The 23232-nt window shown below is 36.2% G+C and overlaps 1 protein-coding gene across 2 annotated transcripts in view; it reads right to left on the reverse strand.

Moving 5' to 3' along the window:
* Positions 1 to 23232, reverse strand: part of GPCPD1 (glycerophosphocholine phosphodiesterase 1) — a 45463-nt gene that overhangs the window by 10797 nt on the left and 11434 nt on the right. For both annotated transcript variants that reach the window (XM_061989137.1, XM_061989136.1), the window contains exons 3-17: positions 22328 to 22412; positions 21453 to 21537; positions 14921 to 14996; positions 13069 to 13110; positions 11619 to 11742; positions 9990 to 10236; positions 8782 to 8944; positions 8561 to 8693; positions 8273 to 8327; positions 6263 to 6355; positions 4332 to 4409; positions 3293 to 3332; positions 2472 to 2533; positions 1117 to 1182; positions 40 to 176 (exon numbers count right to left, since the gene is read on the reverse strand). In XM_061989137.1, coding sequence (XP_061845121.1) covers positions 40 to 176; positions 1117 to 1182; positions 2472 to 2533; positions 3293 to 3332; positions 4332 to 4409; positions 6263 to 6355; positions 8273 to 8327; positions 8561 to 8693; positions 8782 to 8944; positions 9990 to 10236; positions 11619 to 11742; positions 13069 to 13110; positions 14921 to 14996; positions 21453 to 21537; positions 22328 to 22412 — 1486 coding nt within the window. The remainder of the gene's footprint in view (positions 1 to 39; positions 177 to 1116; positions 1183 to 2471; positions 2534 to 3292; positions 3333 to 4331; positions 4410 to 6262; positions 6356 to 8272; positions 8328 to 8560; positions 8694 to 8781; positions 8945 to 9989; positions 10237 to 11618; positions 11743 to 13068; positions 13111 to 14920; positions 14997 to 21452; positions 21538 to 22327; positions 22413 to 23232) is intronic.

Raw genomic sequence — 23232 nt, forward strand, 5'->3', positions numbered from 1 at the left:
TTTCCTGTTGAGTATCCTGTTCATCTCTTGTTAACTTACATTGTGCAAATATCTGCATTAAAAGAAGAAAAGACAATTCTTCTTCCTCCAGCATTCATCAACACAGTTTTTAAAATAATATCCAGAAAGAGGTTCATATCAAAGTAAGTTGACAAGTTGCCATCCCACTGTCCATCCTAGAAAAAGAAAGGACAAGTTTCAGACATTTAAATTAAAGCTTACTAAAAGTAATTTAGCCAGCAATGGCCATTCATACAACCTGGAGAAAGTGAGGATTCAGTTTGTCAGTCAGAATACAGACATTACTCCTTCAGTCTACTGAAAGCTAGTTACAATTCCACAGGACTGTCAGTCTGTGAGGTGGAGCTGAATTCTAACATCAATAAGATTGACTGAAAAATGCACTGTCTTCCCATCCAAGGAGAGTTTCTAGGAAGTCTTTTCTAATTTTGAAAACATCAAGGAATTCCATGAAAGTTCACTAAAACACTCTTACAGGTATTGCTGTTTCTAAATACAACAATGCAACAATAAGATTCGTAGAAATAAATATCCTTTGTCTTTGCAAATAGCACATACCAGTCTTTCTGCAGTTGACCTGTCTCAGAGCAGTAGCATGTCTGCATGCATACAGACTTCCACCTACCACTGTGTTTTGTTTACTTCCTTACTCCAGGCTTCCAGTCCTAGCCTGGACAACAGTTCCAGACCAAGCACTAAGCAATCCAGCTGAGTGTGCAGTATAGTTAACTAGAAAGGAACAGTTGCTTGTATTACTGCACCATGTTGTAGCTGATCCCACACCAGGAGTCACCAGTCCTCTCACTTCTGCCATGTATAGAATGCCTGATCTGTTGAGTCACTGACTTGAAAAATTCTACTAAAAGCAGTCTGGGCTTCTTTATGAACTCAGTCCTACAAACATTTCATTTGCTAGAGTGGTGCTATTTTACTCTTAGTTTTAAAGATAATGGGTTATAATAAAACAGAAAGTCACATTAAAAAAAACCCAACTATGCTTTTGTTTACAGCTCATAAATTGCCCCTTCAAATCACAAGCTTTTAGCCATAGGAATGGTAAACCATCAAAAGTAAATCACATACACATTTACTTACTCTTTGTTGGCAGATCCATTTTATTTCTATGTTGAACCCAACATCTTCAGAAACAGACTCCAGAACCTGAAAAAAAATCATTACGAAGAGTTTTTAACATTTAACAGCAGATACACCTTTTTCTACTTCAGTTTCAAGTTAGGAAATTTATTCAAAGGCATAAAATCTTAAGGACAAAATTTTGACAAGGTACAAGTGCAAGTCAATTCACCTTAAATATGTGTGAGGAATGCCCCAATTTGTACTCCTGAAGAAGAAATATTTTTTACTTCTCCAGAAAGTTTTTTTCAATGCAAGAAGTACCTTAAGTAACACATAGTCCCAACTATAAAATTCATGACCTTGCCACCTTTGATCTCATCATCATAATACGGGATATTCTTGCAAAGAATTAATTGTAAGGTGACTTCAAATCTAAAGGCAGAGATAACAGCTAATGAAACTGAGAAAACACTGGTAGACAATTCTTTACCTCTATAAAGGTGACAGGTATAGAAGGGACTAATATACTCTTAAGAAGAAAATTTAAATTGGGGAATCAAAACAAGTAGAGGAATTGAATCTCAGTAGTTTAGTCTATTACACAAAGTTCTTTATTTTCAGTAGATATGCAGTAATTTATTAGAGAGTGAAAAAATACAGCAGGGCATATGATCTGTAACTGATGGGTATTTCATACTCGCTCTGATAAAAGCCTACAAATAACTGGATATCAATCATCTCCATAATCCAAATAAAAAGCAGTATTATTGTATTTAATTAAGTCCCTAAAAGGCACGTTAATTAGCAGTTCAGACAGTATGAAAAACAGTAAGAGGGGAAAAACTGCCATAGTTCTAGAAAAAAAACCACTGTAAGCAGTGTCAACCCACACTTTGAAAACAAGTGACAGTTATTTCTGTGAAAAATGAGCCAACACAAAGCTGAGTTGGCAGATAGTAATAAATGGGAACGTACTAGAAATTTACTTAATGTTTCTCTGTGTCTGGCTCTGTTCAATGATCAAAAATATGTGATCAACTGCCAAGGGCCATCATTTTTTCAAAATTAGCAAACCACTGTCGATGCATTAAAATGCAATGGCCAGATGTTTACCACCTGTAAGCGACTGTATACTGAGCTCTACAGCTTGGGCTCATGAATTAAGAAGCCTGAAAGATAGGCAAACTATTACTTTTAATAACTGAAAAGCTTCCAGTGGCTAACATTAAAGCTTATGTTTTCAGATCCACCATTGACATGCGAGGCCTAAATCCCAGAAGAATATCCCTTGCTACATGTGCAAAGCTGAAATAAAAACACATGTTTTCATGTTCCACAATCATCGTCTCTATTGCTCTACATTCACTGCTTACTCTCTGCAGAGAAGGAAATGGCTGAGTCTCAAAAGCAGAGTTTTCCTCTTCTTTAAAAGATGCTGAAAAGAAATACAAAATATTGAATCAAAGTAAACAGCAACAGTGCTAATCCCAGCAAGAAAAGACTGGCTCAAAATCTTAAAGTCTTTGAGAGTAAAGAATGGAATTAAGTCTTTTAGGGTTATCTAAGCCTTCCTCTAACACTGACGTACTACCAATGGTTTTGGTAATTTCATATTTTGTCAGGGGGAAAGTTTTTTGACTCCCCTTAAAACTCTTGCCAGAGTATTTATCAGAAACAGCATCTCCCACCCCAAACCATTTTCAGTCATGTAATCACATGCAGTAGAAACAGCCTTGCATGTCAAGATCTACTATTTCGTTTTTCCCAGACAAGTAGGATGTGTGAGGTACTTTGCCATTTTGCTCTCCCTATGAAGGGGATTAATTAAGGCCAAAAACTTACATCATGACCAAGACACTCTACAGTAATTACCAAAGCTCTTGTTACAAATTCTGAGGAGCTGCCAAAAAGGTATAGCAAATGTAAGTGGCAACTGTTATAAATGTTCATAAATATATTTATCTGTGCAATCAGCTTCTATCCTCCTGTACCCTCTTCCTGAGGGAGTAACACCTGTCCAGGAATTTACTTCCCAGCAAAGAACCTTACAACACACACAAAATGAAAGGAACTACGTGATGATTTAGAAATGTTCAGGAAGAAGCTAAATGTGATTGGAACAAGTGACTGCAATCATAGAATATATTTAATTACATAGTAATAAATCTCAACACTCTTGCAAACTAGTACATACCATTGTGATCTTTTACTTTCAGAGCAGTTACGTGAGCCAGCTAAAGAGCATAAGAGTAAAATTAACAAATATTCCACCCATAGAGATCTTCCTACATATAAAATATAACTACTTTTACTTATGAATTGTTTAAAGGATTACAGTTTTAGTAATTTGTTTAGTAATTTCTTTAGAAAAAGAAATCCTAGTACAACTTCCTTTCAAACTTTAAAATAAAGACTCCAAGGAAAGCTCAAAAACAAGCCAAAAATGTTCTTACTGAAAATTCAGAAAACATGTTCACAGGTAGAAACACAAATAATCTAATATCAGGATGTGAAGAAGTTTGAACTCTCTTCTATACTGACATAAGGTCAGGCATAAGGCCGGCTTCCTTGCTCCATTCAAATTCTGTCTCCATGAAGACGAGGAGATCAAGTATTTTTAAGTTTAAAAGAAACATATAGTTCTTCGATCAGCCAGGTGTTTCCTTGACTGAGGATCAGCTGGGTCTTCAGTGGCCCAGTCTCATCCCCCGAACCCCTTTTTATGTAGGCAAGGCACTTCAGCTCAGAAGATACAGTGATATCCAATTAAAGAACTATCAATTAGTTTTAGCCAGTTTCTCTAATCCATAAAATTGAATCATGGACCCTTGTACACCTCCACACGCACCTTCAAAGAGTAATTCAACATGATCTGTATCTTCCTTGATAACAGGGAAACATTTGAAAACTAGATAGACTTTGTGACAGATTTCTTCAACAAAGACTTCTAAACATTGGCTTTCAACAATCTCTACCTCACTTTCACTCTTTCTTATCAGTTAGCATAACAATATGGATGTACACAATTTGTCAGCCCACCTTTTTAGAAGATAAATAATATACTTTATTTCATTTGTAATGATGGTGCAAAAGCACTACTCTTGGAATTAGGGATTTGTTTGACCTGTATAGACTGCACTTTCCCAAATTATTTACAGTTACTACAAAAAATATAAGCTTCAGGTACAACTTGAAATCCCACACACAGCATATACTAGCCAAAGGAACAGTACCTTCAATAACTGCAGCTGATCAAACGTGAGTTCTTTGACTGCGATCTCAAACAGTTCCAAAGGCTCCGTATCCAGTTTCTTTGAAGAAAAGCAATACAAAATAAATCGTCACCGAAAACTACCAAAAAGCATACATACTCTTAATATGGTAACATTAAAGGCAACTCATTTTTTCACTTTTATTGATAAAGACACAAGTGATATCATAATACAAGTACAGTTTTCAGGACACAGGGACTCAGAAGCATAAAACAGGTGTCAGATTGAAAAAACAGGATTTGGTTGTTTGTGCAGGTCAACAGCTTCAATGTTCTTTCTTTAGAAAAGGTTAGCACACTTATTCTGTAAAATCTTCACCAAACAATGTTTTCAGGAAAACTGTTTGCAAGTAAAGAAATGCATTTAAAAATCCTCCAAAGCATTTCAGCTCATTGTTGTCTATTCAATGCCTCAGAAACTAATAAAAAATAGACAGGACTCCTGGTAAAACTGAGACATACAAAACTCCCAACCTCTCCCCCAAAAATAAAGATCTGGTGTTGATACACTTCTATCAATCCATTTTTTCAATTCCTTTCTTCCCTATAAAGAATTTTTTACTGAACAAGATAGTATTGATTCAATATACCTCAAATATGCATTTCACTCAGTCAAAGTTCTGTTTCCACAACTGTTCAAAACCCACGTTCTTATAAACTTCAATGGGTATGAGAGTTTCATAACAGACTTAGGGCCAAGAAGACAACTTAACTTGCAGTCTGCTCTGCTGTACTACCTTTGTTTTCCCTGCCAGAACTAGAAAGCAAGAAAACTAGAAGAGAACAGAGTCCAACTTCTTTGTACTGCTGCTGAATACGCAAGTATTCTGGCCTCAAAGGAGAACATGCAACGGACCAGATGGAAAAGCACTTCAGTGGTTTTGTTGGGTTTTTTTTTGCCAGTCACCAGTCCTTATGCCTATGGTTCTCTTGTTATTAAGGAGTGTAATGTCTATGAAACCATTCGTTCATGCTTCATAGAACTTGGATGTTTAAGAGGTATTGTGATGAACTGTTTAGAGAGCTTTAAGGAATGCTTATTTGTATGTGTGAGTGACAGTACACTTCACTGCCTCTTATGTTACAGTATTCTTGACATTTACAAGAACAACAGAAAAGCATTTCTGGTTAAAAATTAAGAACAACTGCAACCTCATAAGGTAAGCAAGGAAAGGAACAGGACAGCTTTCTTTCAAGAGCCATTTTCCTGCTCCTAAAAGCTCTGTCTTAACTCCTTTCCTTCTTTTCCACCAAGCAATCCAAAAGCAGCCTCTCAAGGATACATGGGTTATATTGTTTACCTCACAGTTACAGGACAGAGCAAAATGATGAAGTAAAAAAAGGTTTAAAGAGTTAGAAAAACTAATGGAAGCCAGGCCATTTGTGCCTCATCAAACTCCTCAAACAAATGAGAACTTAACTTCCACCTCTCTGCTTTTGATCTATTAGGATACCAAACAAGGTAGACTTTGGTTTGACCTACAGAGAGCTTTTATGAGTATGTAACTGCTTAAGAGAAGTATATTTAAGTGTCAGCAGGAGTGAGAAGTCATGCTGAGAATCACACCGACTTTCAAAAAATAAACCACCAGAACTTCTTACTCTGACAGTCTAAGAGTCCCAGACATGTTAGTGAATACAAGCAGAGTAGTCTGCATTTTCCTTTCCAACCATAAGTTTAAAAAGCCCTAAAAAATAATTATGATGTAGGCCTGAAGAGTCTCAAACCATTCATCTGAAATGCTGTTGCTGAAGCATCAGAAGGAAAAATTCAACTTCCTTGCTCTACTTTATGCACACAGTAATGCTGCGTATTTACTCTCATTTCATTCCTTGGTATTTTAGCTTCTGGAATGGTTACATTTAAAGAGAAAATACAGATATCATCTTTACCTTTTTCATGGCCATGCAACATGTGAGATCGTGGTATACAATGGGCACATGATCTTTAGAAAGATGTACATCGAATTCCACGTACGCTGCCCCCTACAGGACGTAGAAAAAACAGACAAAACAAACCAAAACCTCATTAACCACTTACGCACATGGACTACAGAATTGCAGACAAGTCGCTGGGCATCCACAGGTCCTGGACATCAACCAGAAGTTGAATGCAACTGGTTGTTACCAGTTAAATCATACTCAATAATGGCTTACAAAATCACATGGGCAAGGACTTTACTTACCATAATGCAGTTCTGATATACACCCATAGCTTGCTTAATCTTGTAAATCTTTTAATAACATTCCAGTATTTAAACTTAATTTCAGAGAAAGCCTAAGACAATGATTTTAAACACAGGTGTGCTGCACCTCTCTCCTTCCTCCCCAGTGCCTCACCAAGAGACTAGTGATTGCTACGAATTGGGAAAGCTTTATTGGAATATTCCATATACTGAGGAGCTTCTGGATTCACTAGTGAACACCACAGTAGTAGTGTGTTATAACATGTGCAAGAGCTGAAATAGTTGTGTCTGGTATTCTCCTGTTCTTTTCACCTCTGTGTTATTTTCTGTTAGGCTTAAAGAAGACAGATAAAACAAGAGCTCTAAGTGCAATCTTTTTGAAAAGAAGGAGGGCCAGAAAGGAGAAGATAAAGAAGCATACAGAAACATTTTTAAACTTATTTTGACTGTATGTAAAGAATTCCTTCAAAATTATCAAACCAAATTATCACCCTGACTCACAGACTCTTTTTTCAGTCAGTGCAGAAAGAAAACAGGCAGGCTTTTTTCAATAACAGAAATATTTTCAGAGTGGTGGCTTTCAGCGTTGTCCATCTGTCAACAGTTGAAAGTGCTTTTCCAGTGATTCTGCTGACAACTTTGTAGTAAAATTTTCTGCCTCAATGCATACTTCTTGTGGGTTTTTTAAAAGCTGTCTATAGACCTGCAGCATCCACCCAGAAGTTAAGAATCACTGTTCAAAAGGATAATTGAGCTGCTGCAGTTTTCTTTTGCTCTGCAGTTGACACACGTTCTAAAACATTATGTTCAAATTATACTGACTCCCAAACAAGAGAAAGCTTTCAGCTGACCCTTAGGGAGAATAGCACCCCAGAATCAGTAGCCAATAAGCACACTCCAGATTCTGCTCCCATCCCTTTAACAATTTCAAAAGATGTTTAGTAAGAACCTACATTAATGAAGAAGTATCTGAAAAGGCTTAGGAATCTTACAAGTTAAGCAGCAGGTGATCTCACAGCAGCATATTTGTGTGACTGTAACCACAGCTCTTCTCTGTGAAACAGGAGCTAAACAACAAACCTCTGAATGTGCTTCTGGCTCCAGATACTTTGCTGCAGCATCTCACTAGATGGCCTAGATAAGACTATTACAGATCAGTGACCGAGATTTACTGGAAAGAATAAAAGTGACCACTTCAATCACAGAATTTAAGTACTCGAAGCTAAGTATCTCTTAAATAGAAAGTTTCATCTTAAAATTCAAAGACTTTATTGCAGCAAGTGCTGAAACAAAGGAACATTTTTATTCTACCAGCTCAGCTCCAAAGTCTCATTTTCTGGCCCCAATTGTAGGTACTCAGCAGTCCCTGAGTGAGACATTTGACACCTGAGAGTACGCAAATAGACCCTAGCAGAGCCAAAATTTTATTAATTTGTTCAACATTATTCCAACCCTATGTCTCTGCAGGGTTCAGATGGAATTTTTCCCTTCATTAGAATATGACCAGAACATACTACATGGAAGTCTCAGGGTTTTTGAGGAACTTGAGAATGAGAACCTAATCAAGTTATTACTTCCCTTCCTATCTCTCAGGAAATTTCCACAGTGATTTGATGTAATTTTATAACAGTGCAATTACTGTTCATTCATGGAAGTTAAACACACAAGCCAAGCTAGTTTTAACTACTATTATGTTAGTACAAATATGCATACGTACATGACTAGCAGCATTTCTCAGTGAGGCAATAGTGTTCTCCTGAACTTTAGCAAGTCTAAAATAACAACAAAGAAAAAGCTTCTGTTAAATGCAGCATAGCACAAGGGTCCATTGAAACAACAGATCCAAATCAGAAGTCTTTGTTTTGGAGAACACACATGCCTGATACTTGGAGTAACTTAATTTAAAATAAAGCTCCAACCCATAATCATTTATCTGCTTCCTCAAATGATGTCAGTAAAACCAAACATAATCCATCCTCCCAGATTAAAATGCAAATTAACCTACTTAGCTGTTGTTGTAGAATTTCCTGCTCCCCTGTGTCCAACATCTAGAGTTGTTCTTGGTTTCCAGTATTTCGCATACGAGGCCTTCATATCACAAGTGTATCCCTGGATTGGCTTAATAATGATGTAGTCCACTACAAGAGAAATGCCAATGCTTCACATGTCAAAAAAGAACGGTTGTCTTTCAGTAAACTTATCTACATTTGTTTGCACCAACTGTACCTCTGACTTTTCCAATTGTCTTCCTTGGATTTCTGCTCATAATAGCAAGTGTAAGAATTCCAGCACTCTTTCCAAGTTCTGCAAGTGTGGATGACAGGAGGCAGGCAGAACCTACATGACCTGGGAGCACATCGCCTTGTACTACTTTCTCACTTAAATCTTCCTAAAAACAAAACCAACAAAAAGACCAAAACACCTATTGTTATATCTAGGTGAGAATTCTAAACAAACTGCCTTGCTCCTCAGGAAGATGGATACAGGAACCGATGTAACAGTAAACCTGTGTGTGTTACAGAAAACACTAATTTCAGGCTAAAAATTGCTTAATGGAACACTATGATACAAATTACTATCAGAAACAATAAATAGTTGATGGAAACCTACAAAACTCATGTACATTTGTCTTGGAACTCTATAAGCTTTGCAGGTCAAAGCTATATGCATGAATAGTCTGTCTTCTAAAAAGACCAAGTGATGTTTAGAAAAAAAAGATCAATTCTTGTATTAATTTGCAGCAAAGGGCAACTAACATGCAGAACATGCACATGACCATAGTCAAGTCAAGTTCAGAAACTATGTAGCCACTTTATAATTATGAGTGTAAGCAATGTTAAAGGCACTTTTAGACCAAAGAGAATGCTTAGAACTTTCTTCTGCATAAACAGTATGAAGAGACAAAAGTTGTTTTCTTTTAAAAAGGCCTTTGAATATAAAGATCCTTCAGGGGAAAAAAACAGAAGTGCAAAACTACAGATGAATCCAGTAGTGAAAATCCATCAATTTGCACTAGTTATAAATAAAAAAATTCTGTGAACTAACTTAAAAATGAGGATCAAGTAATTCTAACGTAACTACTTAATATACACATTGTACAAGTTCAAGAAGGATAAGCAAAACTAAGCTCTGGTGAAAGAAAAAAATCAAGCCAACCTAACTATATGCAGTACAGCACACTAAGATTTGGGTCTAATTTGTATTGACTTCTAAATAAGCTGAAACTACAAAACTTTCTGTGCCATATTGACAAGACTGGTAAAATCTTTCTGTAAAATGAGGTAGTAGTCAACAGTCTCATAACTTGTTTACACAAGTCCAAAAGATCAAGAATATCAGGCAATATCAGCTTTATCTCAACAGTGAAATCGTCACAGTAACTGACTCTTAACTCCCAAAGGCAAACTTTGCTTCTCAGTGGTCATGAGACATACCTCAAAAAAATCAAAGATTAATTCCAAGTTATCAGGCTCCATGGTCTGTATTGTGTATTCTATCCATCGGTCTGGCTGCAAAGCATAACCACAGTCTGGCTGAGAGTGACGACATTTATATTCGTTGTTACTTATTAAGGAGAATTCCACAGTGTTTGCCATTTTCTGAGGGACAGTGGGGGATATTTTTTCTTGTCCCTCTTCATCATCTTCATCTTCCTCTAGGCCTTCTAGAGTCAACTTCACTCTACTCAAACAGAAATACAAAACTAATGGTTAAGTCACAAGAATGTCTTTGGAAACACTAAAAAAAAAAATATGAAAAGAAATGTGAGCAGAAGCTCACACAACACAAGAATTCTTCTCCACACCACTGTCTACAGGACAGTACTGCATGCATTAGGCCCTCACATGAATCAGTTTGGAAGTGTTGTCTAAATCTTACTTGAGACAGATTTAAGTGTCAAGTAACTTCTTAAACTGGAACTTAGGTAAATGTGAAAACTGGATTACTTGGTCTGAGAAGCACTCAAACTAACAATCTGAGTTGCCAAATAGCCCTTCTCTACAGATTGATGCCTATAACCCCAGAAGGCTGATGAAAAGCACTGAAAATAGCAGTAATCAGCAAGATCAATACCTGAACGTTGGTGACTGCCAATAAGCACATAACCACAACCTGAAGTCTGGCAACCACAGAGACCATAAAATCTATACAGGCAGGAAGGAGAGTTGGAGTAGGGACAGAGGGGGCGCAAGGGCAGAGGAGAGCAAGCTCTAGAAGCCAGAAATTCAAGCGAGGAAGGAGATCAAACTCATTTGGGCTAATAGCAGTCCTCAAAATATCAGGACTAAGATACCCACTTCTGTCAGTCAACTGCATAGTTATAATAATACCTGCTTTTTGAGACATTTCTGCAAATAAAAACATCAAACTGATCTAAGTAGAGACAGACGTGACTGGAGAATGCTATTCTCTCCACCATCCATGTTGACCAAAAATCTGTAATGCCAGTTGAGATTTAACTGTATATTAAGTGGAAAGAGCTGTTGACTTTAGTAAGGAGAAAAAGCAACAAGCAACAAAAAATTGCAAGTTTTCTCCCTTTCTCCCAATAGCTGCTTCCATTCAGCTCTTTTCAACAAGGAAAAAATAACAAAGAAAATTCTCTAAAAGCAAGAGCAGAGAACTACTGAAGAACACTACGGTTCCACACAAGAAGCAGGAAATGCCAAGGCGAGTATTGAATAAGTATTTGTGACAGACACCTGTTACCTACTGCTTAACTTGGCCTATCACAACTGCTTTATAGATATTTAATAGCTTAATAGCTATCAGAAAGGTGAGAGCTGAAAAGTATTAAATCAGCAGTGAAACTAGAATAGTTTCATTTGACTCTGTCTTCCTTTGTTGAAACAGAATAAACTCTTCTTGACACTACATTAATAATAAAATGAGGTAACTGAAACACACCACAGTTCTGATGTTATCACTATATATTTACAAAGTGCTTAAATACTTGGAAATGATACACCCTTACTGGCAACCCAAAATTAATTTAAAAGCTACACTAAGTAAAAAAGAATCCCTACTACTGACAATCAACATTAAATAAACTTCCAACTTACCTAAACCTTGACGTCTTAAATTTCTTCTTAGATATCACTACAGGAGGTTTCTCAGAATAATGCAGACGTAACCTTATTTCTGTTTGACAAGTCAGCCACCCAGCATCCACAGTTTCAATACCATCTATCAAAAAATAAAAAGGTAGGAGACACTTTAGTAACTTATTTTATGGAGATCTAGACAGTTTAATACAGAAAAATACAAATATAGTTCTTGTGACACTATCTTCCAGAAAATCCTCCTCATCACCAGCCTTACTCAATAGTGTTTCCAGAGCAATTGTTGAGGATTCTCTCATCTGTCTTTTCTGAACTACCCAGGAACAGGCAGCAGATGCACAAAACATAGACTCTGTAAGAAACCAGTTCTGTTCCTGCATCACGTAACATCTTACCTCAAACCTCTGCGTCTAGTTTGGATTAAGATGGGGAGCAACCATCCAATCTCCCAGCTTTTAAGGAGATTAAATAGGAACAATGATCCTTGTCAACTTGAGGTGCAAACTGTCTGCAGGAGAGCACTAAGTGTTGCAGTGCTAATTTTATTTATAGAATTAAAGGCTAAGATAAGTCTCTGAAGGTAGATGTAACATTGCCTTGTCCTGGGATGTCTCAGTGCAAGAAATAACACTGACAGAAACTGAAGATTTATACACAACTTGAGACTCCCAGTTTCTATTGAGATGCAGGTGTCAAATTAGCTCACCATGATCAATGCCAGTAAAGCGGTGCAAGTGTGCAGGACAAGGATTATAGCAACAGGTATGATAGCAAAACATAGCATGAAGTGAATCCACAGCCTCACCGTTAGAACAAGCAAAGCCTACAAACAGAATGCCCAGAAAGCACAAGGTGCCAAACCAGGTGCTGAAGCAGATCCCACAGTTTTGAGGAGTTTCTAGCCAAAAGTATCATTCTAAGAGGATATAAAGAAAAATGGAAAAGCTTAAAGACAGAATGTATGAGACATAACAGAGAGTGTCCTTAGGATGTGCATTAAGTGAGATGTAGGTTAGAACTGCTGAAAGTGAGACATATGTATGTACAAGAACATAAGGTTTGAGCTTATGAGAGATTTTGCCAGTTACGTGCCTAACTGAAGAGGCAGATTGTGTACATTTAACATAAACTATAATATTTTTCTAAGCATGAACAGTTTTTTCTAAGGCTAGGTTTTATGACAAAGCCAACATGCTCATTACACCAGCACACTGAGAATACTTAAACTCTACCCAGTAGTCTTATTAACATTAGAAGGAATCATTGCCTGCATGTAAATTCACAAATGCTGGACACAAAAATAACCATTGTAAGCAGAGAAACAATCCCTTACAGGCAAGTTTATGTCAAAACTTAGTATTTCAAGTATTTCTGCAACTAAACCACTTAATCTTCTTAAAATTAAATACACAGTGAAAAGTAAAGGTCAATATAAGTAAAGGTCACTTACTACGGATTCCAAAGTATCCATCGTCAATAGTAATTTCATTTTCTAGAATCAAAAGGAGGAAAAAGAATGAAAGAAACTAATTAGTATTCACATATTAAGACTCATTGCCAAATTAAATTAACTCTAATTTTCCATTTCACATCTACACAGTGTATTTTAATAAAAAAGCAAGAAAACTGAAACAACAAATAAGCATGTTCATTGCAACCCTCTAGAAAGGTTTTTCCCAATTTATGCTTTTTCTTAGTGTCTGCAAGAAAAACCAATTAACACACAAGATGCCAGAAGATGTGTTACTTAAAGTAAGCTGAACTTAGAAAGCCAACAAGGTTGCATAATGTCCTAGTTTGCTGCATTACTTTTTGCTGATAATACCTATATCCTACCAGAATCTAAGATGCTTTTCCTGTTAGCACCAAAGACATTTCTTGCAAACATACAAGAAAACTGCCCTCTTGTACATATATACTTATAGCTTCTAAATCAATTAAGTCACAATTAAAATGCTTATTCTGCCCTTATGATAGAAACCAACATAGGATGAAATATTCAAAACACTTACTTCACACTTCACTTTTATCCTTACCCTTTCCAAAGTTTCAATAACCAAAATCTTAAGGCACTAAGTAAATTCACCATCCTTAACAGAGTTACAATATTCTTAAACTATACATTTATCAAACATAAATCTTAAGGAAATCTTGTCTTTACAGCCATTAATCCCATTTTTTGCTACAAATCATCATGGGCCTGCCCTCAATTTTGAATAATCACAGGCAGCAACTTAGGATCATAATGACCAAGTGCTAACACCCTGTTTTTGCTGCATTTCCTTAAAGACTGTTTAAGGAGCATTGCTACCTAGGGGAAAAGAAAAATCCTAACTGTTGAGTGAAGTTATCCAAAATGAGAGATAAAGTCTAGACCCTAACAGAGGGTAGGCTGCTTCCCACATCAATTAGTGACAAATACAGAAACATAATCTTGTTATATGAATATAAACCACAACCAATTAAATGGAAATAAAAATAAGGTTTTTTTAAAAAGGGGGTGGGGTCAAAATAGTTATCATGGTACTATTAATAATTAACATTTCCTTTAAAGCCAGTTTCTTTCTAAACCACATTTTTTCAGTGCATCAGAAGGTATCTAACAGATGTGAACTCCCAAGTGTGAAGGAAATAGCATTTTCTCATATCCTAGGAAAGAGTGCATAAAACATGCCATCCCATAGCAGCCTAAGAGGTCTAAACTACAAGCTATATTAAAAGGTAATTTCAATCACTCCTAAAAAAAATTAAACTCTCTCTCTATTCAGAAAAGCAGTAGAAACTTGTATACAAGTTTGCATGCCACCTTTTCTTCCAGCAAAACAAATTTCTGCTAAATTGTCAGCCCATTCAGGTTTCTACTTACATTAATCTATTTACTTAAAGAAGCCCAATTAATAATTTCTGCTTTGAAATTTTACTAGTGAAATAGTTATATAAAAACAGCAGTGACTTCACACCCGCCCCCCTCCCCACATTTTCTCTGAAAAAAATATGGATCCTTAGTCTCAAAGAATTAAACTTACAGAAAATTATTACAACTCCAAATTAGTAAAAAAAACAACCCACAGAATCTTAAGGATGGCAGCAAAGAATTTCACACCCACTCCATTTTTAAGCCACTTATTTATACATATTTTTTGAGAGTAAGGCCCATGTTGTGCAAAGAAAAATTTTATACCTCCAGCACATTAATAAATTTAAGTAATTTAAAACTATAGTTATCAATCCCTCTAAACCAATGTGCAGCATATTAGCAATCTTATGCATATGCCTCAAACAGATGCAGTTGATGCCCATACCTAAAGGGGTAATTGATCGTGGTTGTAGATGAGTCTCCCACGTGTGAACTATGACTTCGCAGGGACCATCGATAGTCTGTAATTTAAAAGTTAAATGTCTGCAATAATTTCTTTTGTTATATCTGATTTTCTACCCATGAAGCTGTTTGGGATGGTTGTGAACTAAACTTATAGATTTAAAGAAAAAGGAGAAGAGAGAGAAGTACACAGAGAAAGAATTAAAGAAAGAAAAGAGACCATGCTTGTTTCTTACCCCTGCAACTGCTGATGACGCCACGTGATGCGTCAGGTATACATATGACAAAACTTGTGACAAAGGCTGACAGGGTGGACAGGTTACATGGAATTATTCAATCTTTACTGCTTACAGCTGCTTCACTGGAATATCTCATTTCCTTCCAACAAAAAAAGTACCTCTGAGCATACTGCTTTATGAAAAAACATATCCCACATCTCTAATTCCAAATAGGACTCAGCATCTTCTCATGCAGTTAACAGTTGCAAGAGCGGGTTCTCCCTCAAGATTTGCTTGACTAATTCAAATCTGTGAAACAGTTATTCTAGTTGTGGTAGAGAAGAGCAAACTATTTACCATCTAATTAAAACATAAACACTTGGAATTTTGCTGCCTCGGAAGGAAAAAGACATTGATCTAAACCCATCTGTTAGCTGTGGAGCCCCTGCAGTCAATTCCACTTGAAGCAGAATAAATTAGATTCTTTCACCAAAAAAGAATCTGTCCCTCAAAAGACTGTATCTGTTGACAAACATAACCAAGACTCAGATGGATAGTCAGAATAGTAATTTAATGTCTTCTTTAAGAACAATTTTAGTCTGAAGTAGCTTTCTAGGTTAAAGCTTTTAGGTAACCACTGGCAAACAACAGAAAGAACATGTCTGGTTCCTAGCTCAGTCACCTTAACAAGTTTCAATAAACATTGCGTGGTTGTTACCATCAGTCATAAGAATCAGTGTCAAAAGGCTGCAGAGTCTGTAACTTTGGTGTTTTAGGCCTACGAAACTCCAAAAAGACATGACATTATTGCCAGCCATATAAGCTTCAACACCAACTTGGCCCACCTATTTCAGGTTCCTTTAAAACTAGATTTCAGATCAACAGGGACACTCAGACAAGCTTCAGACTCAGCAGTGTAATTACCCAGTACCATAATGCTTTGTTCCCTTTACAGCTCACTGAATAAATTCTATATGAGCAGATGGAATTTCTTGACATACATCAAACACATTCAACCTACTATGCTACTGGATGAGTCAACAGCAAATACTAAATACTTAAAAATAACAAGAAAATGGGTTTGCTTTTTGAGTCTTAGCTGAAAGTAATGCAATTTTTCTAATGAATGCAGATACATCTATGCTTAAGTGTCATGTCAGAATCAAATACATGAGCTTAAAGTTACTCTTTAAAGATAGAATGTATGTAATTATAAATAAGACAATACTATTGTTTTCAGTTTATTTCTGTTATGGGGCAGTTTTAATTATCACAGCTACCACACATTTATCATTCTTATCGACTTCTGCAACACTAAACAATGAGGTTTCTTCCCCTTTCTTTCAAGGCAGATCCACACTTGCATGTCATAACCTCTGTTTCCAAAGATGAAAGCCGTGTTTGCCATTAGGAAGGCTATGATTTTCCAACACTATGTAGGCCTGCAAGCCTTCCAACAGTGACTCATATGAACACATACAGAACTCATAGCTTACCAACCTAGGGACTGGACTAACATGGATTAAGTTGTTTTCTTCAAAAGGTAAGCAAAGGTTTTGCCTTGTAGAAACCCTCAACTACTGTAATTCCACATTTAAAGTTTACATTCTAAAGTTATGAATGAGAATTTGAATAACATTATCCTAACAATAAGCACAATAGGCTAGATACATTCGGCAAAATTTCATCGCCTGGAAGGAATACAGTGGGCTGACTATGCATTTAATCTCAGGAACCCTCAACACTTTCCATACTAAGCAGAACCAAGCAAAGCTACCTGGAAAAAAAGTGTAAGGTGTTAGAGAACAGGCATAGACATGACTAAGAGCCCTCTCACAATCCCTGCTCAGACCATCATTGTGTTTACAGACATTTAAGTAGTATTTTAATTACATGTAACCTATTAGAATGAGGTTAAAACAGTGATGCAATTTCAGTGGCATTTACTGACTACATTTAAACAGCAGCTAAGTTCAGATCTGCCTGCAGCAGAAATAAATGTGTTAATCTTCACATTATGGTAACATTAACTAAAAAGCCAGCTTCTGCTAGGACAGTCTTAAAAAGGCACCTATCCAAATGTCACATCAAGCATCCCAGTGAGTGTTAGATTACAGTAAGTGACATTGTATGGCATGCATTCCTCTCTACTAACACTGAGTTTTGGGGTTTTTTTAAAGCAAACATGAAAATTTCTTTGCTTGATTCCTATTTACATGAACATCTGATGCAATTTTAAAGCTTTTAAAGGACACTCAAGAATTTTTGTAAAATATCCAGTCCTCCTACCAGAGGAGAAGCTGAGGGATCCCTTAGCTTTGAAAGTAAGGGTAAAAAGCTCAAGTAGCATAATGTTCCAGAGGTTCAAACCAGTCTGATGCACCATCTGCAAGAAGTGCTTGGGTGCTCAGTACAATTAAGAATTTAAAGCATTTCTATGGATGTTTAAATTATAACTTAGGAGGTCAGTTCCAAACTTCCTGATCCAAGACAACATAACAGAGTAGGCATTAGGGAAAAAAACATATCATCTTAAAAATGCCACACATAGCTACATGTATCAAACTGCAGGTTACTACTTAAAACTGTGTTTCAAGAATATCAATCCAAGAACATGAACCACATAGATGAATGAGACTTAACTCCTGTGCTGGATTTCTGACAAAAATCTCTGTAGATTTCTGTACCATTTAAGTACAACGGTTTTAAGCACAAACACAATCAAACAAAGCCATTCAGCCATGCTAAGTAACTTTGCAAGGCAGTAGCACATATAATTCAACTGCCAGGAAGTGACGGAGCAGTGGAACAGGCTGCCCAGAGGGGTTGTGGAGTCTCCTGCCTTGGAGGTCTTCAAGAGCCGCCTGGACATGTTCCTATGTGACCTGATCTAGGTGAACCTGCTTCTGCAGGGGGGTTGGACTGGATGATCTCTAAAGGTCCCTTCCAACCCCTACCATTCTATGATTCTAAGTCCTGGGCTAAATGGATATTTTATAGTTCTAGTATTTCTGATAACAGGTTAACACACAGCCTACTATCACAGTGTAGTCACAGCAGAGGTGTTCCTTTGTTATCATCAGGTTAACCATGGGTTATTAGTCTAGTAAAAGCTTTCCTAAGACATTCCTGTATTAAATAAACTAATGAATCTAGATTCAAGTTTCACCTTTATTACTATCTTTTGGGCACAAAATGGATTTGGTTTATTTACAGTTTAGAAAAGTAGACTCAAATCTCATTTGAAGCCTCTATAATTAAGCAATATTCTCACAAATGTGAAAAAGTTTCCTCAATTCAGTTTTAAAAGTCCTGCTAAGTACACAGACAGATTTCACACCTTCCTTGAAAGAAATAAACCTAAACTTGCATGCTGATTGACTATTGGAAAACCAAATACAGAACGTAACAGAATAAGGTATGTATTGACCTTACTAAGGTTCTCAAACATCCATCGTGCAAAAAAATACATCTAAAAATATTATTCTAAAACATATGATACACAGAAGACAAATTCCAGACAATTTGGTTTTGGTGTCATCCTCTCACAGTAAACAAAAGGTATGTGTAGAATGAAACATGGGAAGATTCTCACAGTAAGGTAGCTGGTACCAGACTGTGTTCAAGAAAAGAACAAATACTGAGCAAAAGAATTTAAATTACTGCCTTTTTTCATCAAGTGTATGTATTTTCTTTTGAAATGCTTAAGACAACTCTGGTTATCATTAAAATGATTCCAACATAATAACAGCTCTTTATATACAGGAGCCAAGACTTGCATCAGTTTTTTAGTATAACGGTCTTTGTAGATACATTCACTTCTCTGTATTCCTATAAAAATGCTATAAATACCAATATATTATTAAAAGAAGCTTTCTTTACACAACCACAATGCTTCAGTGCAAACAAACCAAACTTCCCATGACATCACACTATCCTTCAAGCAAAATAATTTCTTAAAAAAGCTCATTATTTGATATCTGTTAAAGGAAATTGAGAAAAATACTTTGCTTTTTTTTTTTTTGTTTCCAAAATGTGAATTACTATATATTTTCACATCTAGTCTGTAGCAATATTTTGGATATAAGAAGTATCATTTCTCTTTGTAAAATCATGTATCACCTCCAGCTTTGCCACCACGTCGATCTCAAGCAGCTTTAAAGATGCTGTCGATATAGAAAGCAAGTGAACAGTAACTTCAGCTAAACCATTCACTCAGTTAAGTGCTGGCACATTGATATTTTTGGACTTTAACATATATTTATGAGACTACAGATATATTTAAGTTATTCTTCTACAGATGGTGACACAAAATTCTGCCGATATAAAGTTAACTGTGTCTGAGAGACCCTATATCACAAGCCTGTCATATTTAGGAGATTAATGAGACATAATGTCTAATTAAAAAACAAAACAAAACAACAAACCACAAAAAACCTCAAATAAAAAAAAAAATCAGAAGATTAAATTAGAGGTATCTTTTCCTTATCAGAGTTATTAATGCTAAGGTCCTCTGTATACTGTTTCCTTTGCACTGTAGCGTGTTAGAATAAAGGGAATCAGCAGGAGGAAGAACTATTACAGCTTGAATTCTTTTCTTAAAAGACTTTATGTTACAAGAAGTAAAGTAATTTGCACTTGAAAGGTGCAGTTTAGGCACCGTTAAGTGGCAATTTTACATACTTCTGTTTTGTAGGGTGGTTTTCTTTTTTCCTCCTTTTTATATACAGTAGCACTTTATGCTGGTAGTCCATAAAATTTATACTTACCTTGGCAGACTCTGCATCACACGGTACAAAGCGTGCACGATACAGAGCACCTACTTAAAGAAACACACTCACCAATACATATAGTAAACTTTTTCAAATGTTAAAACAGAAATTGTGTTGCCTATGAGCACATTTTCTGCCAATCTGGTCTCACTAAATGTGCTTTTTCTAGTGTGCTATAGCTTACATTTTAAACTCATGGGCATCTGTGAAAAATAAAAGTCCTATCAAAGCTGCTAGGCTTTAAGACCAGATCTACTTTTGGCCTCAGTCTGATCTGAAACTGATGTTTAAATTGTTATTTTGAGGCAAAAGAAGGGAAAGCCAATAACAGATTTCTTTTTCTGGGGTCAGACTATTTCATATGCTGTAATGAAAAAACAGGATTGTGTTTCATTTAAAATTAGTATCCTTCATTGAGATGTTACCTCCGTCAAGTATTTTTTTTCAGTGAAAGGTTAGTCCAGCTCAAAAAAGCTTACATGCTCTTGACTGTAATTTAAAGTATTTAAAAGATACAAACCAGATGTTTCTATAATTCCTTTGCACATTTAGCTACAGCCTTCATAATCCAAATTTCAATGAAGAACTAAAGCTCAGGGGAAACACATACAGGATCTTTAATAATTGGAGTAAGAGAGACAGCAAAGGGAGCCTTAAATAGGTTATTTCTTACAGTTACTAATTATTACTCAGAAAAAAACAGTTGAAGAGTAGCTGCGTATCTTGCCAACTCAGTCCAGTTGGTTTTTTGGATGCACTCATCCCTAGTCTGAAGAACTTCCCCTTACTCTAGTACTATTTGTACAGACCAGCATACTGCCACATACATTCGACGCACATGCAACTTCAACATCAGTACCTGAAAAAACACATCTGTGTCTGTGTCTTGGGTTTTCTGCCTCCAAGTCATGCAAATATCTATATACAAACCTAGAGAAAATACTGGGATGCCCCAATTCCATGCTTCCCCTTTTCCCTCTGAGAGAGTAACATATGTTAATTATGCAGCACAAAAGCTGGTTATTACTTCATGCTTAACCAAAAAAATCCACAGTAATTTTAAAAACTGTAGTAGAATATGATTAATTTCCACCTGCTCACACTGACCATTTTTCTCCTGCTATTGCTTGCTTCCATGGTAGAGATCCTTGCCCTGATGAAGTCCATATTCATTTCTACGTATACAAGATGTTACAGCTCCGCTATAGCTAATAAGAACTTTATCATATCATTTAAGCTTTAAACAATGTCAGGCATTTCACTATTACTGGAATTTTTAGAACACTAACACCAGTAAAAGAGAAAAGACAATGTAACTTTAAAATAATTAAAGTTTACAGCACATGATAAATTTATTTCCAGAAGTGAACAGCTTGTATTTCCACAAGTGTTACAACATTTCATTTGTTGCAATTAAAGATTTCTTTCTAAGACTCAAGTTTTAACTCAGAAAATCCTTTTTACTTCAAATAAGATAATTCATTACATGAGATTAGACACTTAAAACAGAAAAGATTGTACATACCTTAGGTTCTAGGAAGTATCCTTTAAAATACCGGTACTGAACAGGAACTCCTCTAGGAAGCTCTACAGTAGCTCTCCATAATTGACTGTGGAAAAAACTCCTCAGAGTTAATAACACAAGGGAGTTTCAAAATACAGCCTAATAATCACCTCAGATTGGCCTAAGTGATATTCTAAAATAAAATTTAGTGTATTGCTGCAGGAAAGGTTTTCTTTCTAATCTACGTATCTGTAATGCTCTAATGGAGCAAGATTTCTCATCCGCGTTTAACAGATGGGGAAAACATGATGAAATAATTCAGGGACTGCTTCAGCATCACACAGTAAGTCACTGACAGAATTATAAATACATCCTGTGAGTCCTGCATCATACACACAGCAATAGGCAGGGCACCATTTTAAGAAAACACCAAATCCCTCCACTGCATTTATATCTACCCACAAATCACTTAAAGAGTTCTAATGTAAGCCTCATTTTAAACAGTTTTCTCCCCATCTCTTGACAGCCACAGTAATAACTTGTATAGGTTGAAAAGGAAGTAAGCACTATAAATATCTCCTGTACCTTACTGTACAGTTATGGGATTGAGAATTGTGCATAGCATTTTCTTATTCAAAATGTCTATAACTAAACTACTGACATATGCCAGCCATATGTCAGAAGCATCATCTGTAACTAGGAAATCATATCGAAGCTTAATATTTTCCTAGACACTTTCTTAAGCATTTAAGGGCAACACAAGAAATTCTGGAGAATTTTATTAAGAGTATGTGTAGGTCAATATCTTACATGCTCAAAGTCAGAATAAATTTCTTGCTCCAGAACAACAGCTACTTCAAAGGGAATACATAAGAAACAAAGAAACCCCAACTTACCGATCGTCGGTTTGGAGGACCACAGCAGTTTGCGGATTCCAATTTCCCAAAGCACTGCAACTGCCACATATGGCAAAAACCTCTCCTAAAAAGCCCCAAACAAACAGCAAAATCACACAAACATCATTACTCAAATCCATGTGGAACTAGTAAGTACAACAAACACAATCAAACACTCAAATACTTTAAACTTGTACAGCAGAGTCTCCCATCTAAACTCCTCTTTTTGTTACAGAAAGAAATTTTTCCTCCACCTCATACAACTGTCCTTTCTTTGCCATCATAAGGATCCCCCTGAGAGACTGCTGATAGCCCCAATCCCTTCAATGGAGGTCTTCAAAACGTGCCTGGATGCGTTTGTTCCTGTGTGATCTGATCTAGGTGGACCTGCTTTGGTAGAGGGATTGGACTAGATCATCTCTAAAGATCCCTTCCAGCCCCTACCATTCTATGAAACCTTACAAGTGTTGGCTTCCAAAACATCCTGCAGCAATAGTGTTCAAAAATCTCTGGAAACGCAGCAGGCAGGTTTTCACTGCAAAATGGTTATTGTCAAGAGGAACCATTTGTTTTTTCTCCCATATACTGTATATTTTTTAAAGCTATGTATGTGTACATACACATTAGTAACATAGATTCCTGAGACAAAAGACCCAATTAATTTTATTCTTGAGAGAAATAAAGGGAATTTTGATGCTAAGCTTCCAGGTGTCTATTGGATATAAAACCACAACATTGTTACACAAGGAAAACACAAAATTGTCACATACTGTCTACCCTAATCCATACAAACATGCAGAAAGAAAGACCAAAAAATGTACAATGTTATAAGAATGATTGCTTCTAGGATATCCACAATTGCCCTTGTTTTTAATATAGAATCTACATTTATATGGCTGGAAGAA

The sequence above is a fragment of the Colius striatus genome, chromosome 2 (genome assembly GCF_028858725.1).
Source record: "Colius striatus isolate bColStr4 chromosome 2, bColStr4.1.hap1, whole genome shotgun sequence".
Lineage (NCBI taxonomy): Eukaryota > Metazoa > Chordata > Aves > Coliiformes > Coliidae > Colius > Colius striatus.